This window comes from Mesocricetus auratus, unplaced genomic scaffold (assembly GCF_017639785.1).
Source record: "Mesocricetus auratus isolate SY011 unplaced genomic scaffold, BCM_Maur_2.0 Super-Scaffold_100024, whole genome shotgun sequence".
Lineage (NCBI taxonomy): Eukaryota > Metazoa > Chordata > Mammalia > Rodentia > Cricetidae > Mesocricetus > Mesocricetus auratus.
Window position 1 is genome coordinate 13808892 of NW_024429205.1, and position 7804 is coordinate 13816695.

A 7804-nucleotide genomic window follows, 5' to 3' on the forward strand; every position below is an offset into this window, starting at 1 on the left:
CGGTGGGGAGGGGGTGAACTCGTATTTCTGTTTCTAAGCCGGGAGGGGAGGGGAATCCCAGGGTGTCTGCCCCCACCATCCCTCACAAGGTTTCCAAATTGCTAGGAATCAAGAATCGTAGGTTTGGAGCTGAGATTCGGGTGGGGGACAAGCTCCAAAGACCAGAATTGGGGGTAAGGGGTTCCCAAAGAAAACAGATTAGGATGTCGACGGGGGGGGGCTTCGGGAAGACTGATGGTTGCATATTGCAGACACATGCTGATGACCATGAATGGCTTTGAGAACCCGTGAAGGAAGATCTCACCCCATGGCAAAAGACACGGGATACTGTTCCCTCGTGGGACCCGCATGACCCCTGCACTCAGAGATCAGAGGGGCAGGGATTTCTCAAGGCTTAGTTGGGGGGGGGGCTACAGACTTCGTTCTCTGCAGTTACAGCTTTTCGGATTTGGGGAGTTAGGAGACCGGGCCCTGACACTGAAAAGTAAGGAAATAAGTACAGAGGTCGACCAACACGCCAGAAGCAGTGTTTCCTCCCCATCCTAGCCCTGTTGCCCTAACAGGACGAGGAGAGAAAATTTGACAGGTAGAAATTGAACAGAGAAATCTGCTCCTCTCTAAATAAAAGAGCTTTTCCCCTCGCGGCCGGAGAGGAAGCATCCATTCTGTCATGCCTGTAAAATAACCGTTTATTTAATAGTTTAAAAAAAAAACTCCAGTGATAAATGTCCGTTACCGATGGTCAGCATAAAGTGCCAGTCGCAATACAACGCCCGGCTCCTGGCCGGCGGCTCACACGCCCGCAGCGATGGAGCGGGGGAGCCGAGGTCCGAGCCCGGACATCCCCGGGCACCTGGTCCTCAGCCCTGTTTCCGCGCCTGGAGCTAGAGGTCAGCGGTGCAGCCCGAGCGCCCGGGAGTCGCGCGGAGCCAGCGGCCCCTGGGACCCGGTGGCAGAAGCAGATACAAGGATTACACTTTCGCAGGCTCCCCGATGTGGGGCTGGGGAAGGGGGAGGGACTGGAAATTGCCAGGGCGCGCAAATCTTTTCTTTCCCCTCTCCGCAGTCAAGACTTTACAAGCTTATATGGTCAAAGGGGAAAAAAAATAAAGAAAACGTATAAAATAACAATAGAAAAAGTAATACTTCTGGGAGAGGCGCCACTGTGGCTCGGCGGAGTTTTCGATCTTTTTTTTTTTTTTTTTTTTCTATTAATGTAGTTTCCCTTCCGCCACGTGAGTTGAGTTCCGCCTTTTGGCCAAGAGTTTAGCCGCGTCCTGGGGGAGCCGCCCAGGCTGTAGGAGTCATGGCCCCGGGCAAGGCTCTGGAACGCCGCAAGTGCTAGGGACCCAGGGGACGGTGTTGGAGTGGAAGAAAGATCCCAAAAGCCCCTCCCGCTGCCCGCAGAGTCGCCTTCAGCTTGGGTCCCTCTGGAAAAGGAGGCAGCAGCGCGTCCCAGGGTCCTGGTGCCCGGCAGGCTGTGTTTATTTAGCATTTGATCTTGGAGGTTTTGAGCTCCTTCACTTGTGAGTGTAGCGTCTTGTGGACAGCGAGAGTCCGGGACTGGCAGAATCCTTTCCCACACTCTTGACACTTGAAAGGCTTCTCTTTGGAGTGAATATATCTAAGAGTAGAGACAGACAACATAATGCAATGTTGTTTATGTTTGGCTGTCCGAGATCCCCTCCCACTGCTGTTAAGGTGTTTGTGGTTACAGAGGAAAGAGGCAAAGGAGAGATCCGGCCACAGGCCGAGACTGTAGGTTTAAGAATGAGGAGATGGAGGGGAGCTTTGGTTCTATAAACAGAGTAGACAAATAGACCACCTGCCTTCCTGCCGGTGATAAGTAGGCACCTCCTCCTAAAGGCCGAGTCAATACTGGAGGGCAGTCAACAGACCTAGGGTCAGACAGTCTCTAGATCTGCACTGCCCGAGAAGTAGACACTAACCCGCGAGATTCTTGAAAACTAGAAATGCATAAAACTAAAACGTTCTGGCTTCCTATTCAAGTGCTCCTTTCCAAACCTCTCCGTCATTGCAGGAACTCCTATTGGACAGTTTCCGGGGACTAAGAAGGCAAGGAGACCCAACCTTGTGAAGTTCTAATCTTATATCCTAGTCATTACCGGATTTCTTTCACCCACGATCTAAAACCTATTCTGGATAGGGGGCGGGAAGAGGTGCGGGGGGGCTCACTCATGGTTTTAGAGAATTCCCAGAGATATGGGAATGCTTATAGTCACCAGGAACTCTTAGGAACCTTAAAGGGTTGGGGAGGAGGAAAACACAATGCCAGAGCAGCCAAAACAGATCCCTGGGGGCCACCCGCGATGCTATACTGCCGCACCTGTGATCCCGTAGGTGGTCTTGCCTCCGGAAGGCTTTATGGCAGATGTCACAGGTGTAAGGCCGTTCATCCGTGTGCGTCCGCTCGTGGATGAGTAGGTTATAGGACTTAGTGAAGTGACGGCCACAGAACTTGCAAACGAATTCCTTCTTAGTCTTGGAAGGCAGGCGTCCCCTCGTGGGCTTCTTTTCTGGGGATAGCTTGGTCACATCCAGGAGGGCACCCAGCCCACCAGCTGGAGAACCAGGACCCTCCCCTCGGCCGAGCTTGGAGGGATCTTCTTGTGTGGCAGCCAAGGCCAGGTTAGCGAAATCAAAGCGCGGCTTGGTCTTAAGCGCGGCACCGCTGCCTCCGGCGGTGATCTCTGGCTTAGGGTGGATGACATGAGGAAACCAGGGAAAGGCGGGCAACTGGAAGCGAGCGTCCATCAGGCTGGACACCGCACCTGGCACTTTAGAAAAAGAGGAACGTGGCAAGTGCATGGCTGGGTAGCCCAGCGTCCATTGGTGCAGATGCACAGCATGCAGAGCACTGAAACCATACAGGTTGGGCAGGTGGTCCGAAGGGACGGTAGGCAGGCCATTCACTGCCTGAAGGAATGAGTAATTGGTGAGCTGCAAGGACGGGTGGATGGGCACCGGTGCTGGCAAGGTTTTGCTGCCCATTTCTGTAGCTGGAAGCTGCAATGATTTCGATTATTGATCTGCAAAGACAGGAAGAAGGGTGGGGAGAGAACCAAAGAGATGTTCAGATTGGTCACCTTCCTCCCGAATCCCAGTCCAGTTATACCCTCTCCTTCCCTTAGGGCAGACAGGAGGTGGGAATCAAAGACCCGCCCATGAGCTCAATGGCCCTCTCAAAACAGAGGAGGGCTGTCTGGCCAGAATCCTCTATGATGGTCACACTCCCTTCAAATGGTGTGTGGAAGAGAGACACATTGTCGACAGAGCCATCAATGGGAAACTAAGTCCTTAAAGACAGACACAACCAACTTAAAATAAACGCCTGCTGTCAACCGTGAAGGATGCAAGATGCAAACACAGGAACACAGGCATGACATGCAGACACCGACATCCACACCCAGGCAAACCTGGGGCCACACAGAATTACATGGTCCTGTAACAATGACAGAATCTCGGAAAGCACACTTACACACTCAGATTCACATGTCCTGAAGCAGAATCAACAAGAAGGCTCAGAGACAAAGAGGAACAGCCAGTGTTTTGTGGGACAGCCCCATACAAAATGCAGGAGTCTTTAAATATGCATACCATCCAGTCCCTGCAATGTTAGGTTTAGGGGTTAAGGTTTGGTTTCCCAAAGCCCAAACAATCATGCCATCATCTTTAAAACTCTCATTTGGACCTAAGTTTGCTGTGCACCTTCCAATTGGTGAACCCCGTGGACTCTGTCCTCTTGGTAATTGGTTGCAGACTGACTCCCCAACCTTTGGTGGTGACCCCCATTTCATGAAAGGGCATCCATGTTCAGTTTGCTCGTTCAGTCAAACCATTGCAATTCCTTATGAGAGAGCTCATGTGCCCTCCTCCAGGGGAGCTGGTTTTCTCGGAGTGTTCAGGCTTCCTATGTATTAGGAGAACCTTGGGCAAGGTCATTGGGGGAGGTTGGAGCATTAATGCCAGGCCTACACTGCTGTGCTCTGTTTACTCTCCGAATGCAAGCTCAGGGTTCTTGAATAAGGTTGGCGCCATACTGAAGTGATCCAGAGCTGGCATCTTCTGACTACATTGGTGGAATTCTTCAGTGTGCATGGGAAAGTGGGGGTGGGGGTTCTGCAAAGATGTCCTTCATATCTGGTCCCTACAGATAGTTCTAATTTGGGTCTATACAGTGAACAAGGTGGGGGGTAGGAAAGCCAAAAATACTAGGAACCCCTGGAAAACCTCTGGGCTTGGGGTTCAATGACAGTACCCAAGTCATCAGAGCAGGGTGTCTGTAAATTCCTTTTCCTTCCCCAATGTCAATCTCTGGCTACTGATTTCTTCCTCGACTCTGTGCATCCCTTTCTCTTTCTTCTATCTCTCCTCTATCTCTGGGGTGTATCAGCTACATTTTGGCCTCTGTCTTCATGGCTCAGACTGGCACCTGGAGGTCTAAACATCTTCAACCCTGAAAGCAAGGCAGAGATTGGAGTTGATTTTCTTCCTCCACCTGGAGCTCTAAAAATGCCTGGCTGGTCCAGAGATGCTCAGAACCTTTTCATTGTGTGTGTGGGGGGGCGGGGGGCACTAGAGGACACTTTACCCAGGACACCTTAGTGGCTAACAGGAAGGTGACTGTCGGTACAGCTAGATCCAAAGACAGACCTTATTGGTGGGGATGCCGCATGATGCGTGCCCCGAACACAAGAGCAGGCTGGCTGAAATTTGTCTGTAATTAATTTGGCCTCCCAGATAAGGAAACCACACATCTGCTGTCATCCAGCCTGGTTAGTTAGCAGAGTAGTCTGCACCAGCCTTCTCTACTACCCAACTCACAAAACCTGTGCCAGCCGGGGAAAAAAGGGGGGGGGACATCTGGGACAAGGAAAAAGCAGACTGAAGAGGAAACTAGGGACCCCTTCAGATTGGGGGAGGCAGCCACCAACTTCAAAGGTCTGCAGGATCTAGGCTAGTTGAATGCTTTTTGATTTCCGACCCCTTCCAGGGACTGGAAATTAGATCCCTATATTAGGCTCTATTGGAGCCAGCCTGGGCAAAGGGGAGGCCACATTGGCTTCTCTCCTGCTAGGCCTATGGGAAGTCAAGGAGTGATGGTGGCAGAAACACTGTGACTTGAAAGCCTAGGGCTGGTAGAACCCACAAACTTTCTCCTGACTTTTCCTTACTTCATCTGAGGAGTCAAAAAAGACTGGAGGGGCCTTGGGATCCTGGAGGGGTGGTACTTACAGCCTATCTGCCTAATCTTATTTCCTCCAACACTCCATTTATTTTTCTCAACGGACCAGGCAGTTTACTTTCTGGAGCTTTCTGAGGCTTGGGATTCCAGGGGTCATTGCCACGGACTCTTTCCCTGTGGGCGAATTTCGTTCGAAACGTGGCTCTTTACATCAGTGCTGCAAATGGGCCAAATACGAGATCTGGTTTCAAGCGGATCAGTTAGGAGGAAAACACAGGCAGATATGCTGCCTCTGCGGCCTGAAAAGAAGAGCAAACAGCGGGGCCTCTCCAGCTCCAGCGCTTGCCACCTCCAGCCCCTCCAGGACCCGGACCTGAGCTTTTCATCTCTTAACCCGATCGGGACCACCTAGGCTAAGGCCCAGCATCCTCTCTACATGGAGCTCAGGCCTGGAGACATGGGAAGCACTAGTAAGTGTCCCGACTCGCTACAGTGAACTCAATTCGAGCCTCAGAGCAGGGGTCCTTGCATGGCACAGTCATTGAAGTCCCAATCCCGCGTCTGCCGCCAGCCCTGTTCAGGGCATTAATGAAGTGTGCAGCCTATTAAAGTGGTTTATTCGGAGCTAATTGAGCGTGAGCGAGTTAACTGCTTGCATTAATGAGGACAGAGCGAACCCCACGAGCTTGTGCCTAAAGAAGCCCAGGGGCACCACCCCCCAAATCATCCTTGACATGGAATTCCCAGTTGAAAGGTGACAGGCTTTGGGATCCAGGTACAAAGGACTGACCAGCACTGGATACTTTGGCTGCATTTTTCCAACAAACGAGATCGAACGAACCCACTTTCGTTCACCATACTGCGATACTGGGATGCCCGCTGGGTTCCCAGGAGTCTACTTCCCAATCTTAATGAAACCACAATTACTTTCCAGAGAGCCTGGGATAGACCATCTACCAGCCAGTTGTCAGTAGCCGGTTCGTTCCCCCATCCCTGTCAGTCAGCCCGCTTCTTCCCTGGGAGGCTGTGAAACTAGTAATAGATTTGCACGTGGTTCTCTTCAAAGAGCCAACTTGCAGGTCCCATGCTGGATGAAATTCATCGAATTATTGCCTGAAAGAAACCCTCGCAGCCAAACTGTGTTCTGGGGCCCACCCGGCTTGCGCCCGGGCTGCTGAGAAAGGGCTGCGAGGGAGAATTTTTATTCTTATCAGGGCTGCTGATGGGAGGAAGGATTCGTTCAGCAAACAACAGCCGCCCTCAATTTCTCTCTCATTTCGGGCTCCTATCTTTCCCACTGATGCCTGGGTTAGGCGACTACCTAAAGAGCAAAAGAATCTCCACCCCGGAGACATCTGCAGCTCCAGCACGGTTCTGCTTCTCGGGTGTTCGGGTCTCCAGTTAGAAGACAACGTTCGTTTGTGCCCCCAGGATGCTTCCCTACCCCAGAGCTGCAGGCCCGAGGACACACAGAAACCCTGTGATCATCCCAACCACAGAGCCGGGCTTCAGACCGGGAGCAGCCTTGTGGTCCTTGGGGTTGAGGGCTTCCTATGTGAAGACCAACTCCGCAAAAGACTAACTCCCATTAAAGCGCAACAGGGTTGGGGTAATGCACCTGTCCCGGGTGCTATAGGCTTGGATTATGACCATCCACACACTCTCCCCTCTTCCTCGGGCCAGTTTGAATTAAACGTGCGCCCTGCAAAAGTTTGTGCTTTCTCAAAGTTGCTCTGGGAGTTTCTAAAGGGAGCCCGCAGACTGCCTTACGAAGTCTGTGGGCACCTTAACGGAAATTCTGCCTAGCCAAGCACGCTTGGTTTCAATGGTCCGAACCCCTCATTTCCCACCTTTCCACCGAGGTCAGAGGCCAACAAGGACACAAAGTCAGAAGTCTTTGAAGGAGCACCCCCATCAACCCTACGCTGCAACGGCTCTCACTTTCACAAAGATCCTGCTGCCTTCCATTGGCAAGAACTTCCTTTAGGGACCCTGAAAAGAGGAGGCACCAGCTACAACAAGGAACCAGGAGTCTTGCCCGCATTCGCCTCGCTGAGCCCAGGCGCCCGGCGCTGCAGTTACCTTGTTCCGTCGCAGTCCCCCGGTCTCTGAGGCTCGCTGCGCTGGACTCGAGGAACCAGAGACCCTGGAGCCTCCTGGCACCCCTGGCAAGCTGGAGTCCTGTTGCGCCTGTAGTCGCAGGGACTCCAAGCATCCGACAAGCGGGAGCGCTCCGCAGCCCCGGAGTCCTGCCTGCCGGGGTCTGGTGAGCTCCGCTCCTGGCTCCCTTTCTGGGTCTGAACCCGAGCCGGTGAGAACTTGCTGGGGAGAGGCCCGAGCTACGTCTCACTCATCCCTTAGCACCGAGCCGCCTACTTATTTTAATCCACCACCCCTACCCCCCCCTCGCCCCTTGCCTCGCGATTCCTCCCCTCCCTTCCCTCCCCTGCCCCCCCAACTCTGCCTGCGCCTGCGCACTGAGAAACAAAGTTCTGCTGACCGGGGCAGCCGACTTTGGCAGCTGTGCTAGCTTGGCCTCTGCTTCTCCCGACCGGTGTCCACTCCCCGACAGTCCCACTCGACATTTTTTGTATTTTG

The 7804-nt window shown here is 52.8% G+C and overlaps 1 protein-coding gene across 1 annotated transcript; it reads right to left on the reverse strand.

Annotated features, from left to right (window-relative positions):
• Positions 1-671: 671 nt before the first annotated feature.
• Osr1 (odd-skipped related transcription factor 1) lies at positions 672-7573 on the reverse strand. The gene is made up of 3 exons (XM_005079063.4): positions 7289-7573; positions 2348-3050; positions 672-1624 (listed from the first exon to the last, which is right to left on the reverse strand). The coding sequence occupies exons 2-3, from the start codon at positions 3010-3012 to the stop codon at positions 1489-1491; spliced, it is 801 nt and encodes a 266-aa protein (XP_005079120.1). The 5' UTR covers positions 3013-3050; positions 7289-7573; the 3' UTR covers positions 672-1488.
• Between the last annotated feature and the right edge of the window lie 231 nt (positions 7574-7804).

Bases quoted from the DNA above. Each gene is read 5' to 3' on its own strand.
- Osr1 (XM_005079063.4), bottom strand. From the start codon at position 3,012: ATGGGCAGCAAAACCTTGCCAGCACCGGTGCCCATCCACCCGTCCTTG. The intron at 1,625-2,347 runs GTGCGGCAGTAT...CTCTACTCTTAG, and splicing joins GACCACCTACGGGATCACAG to ATATATTCACTCCAAAGAGA.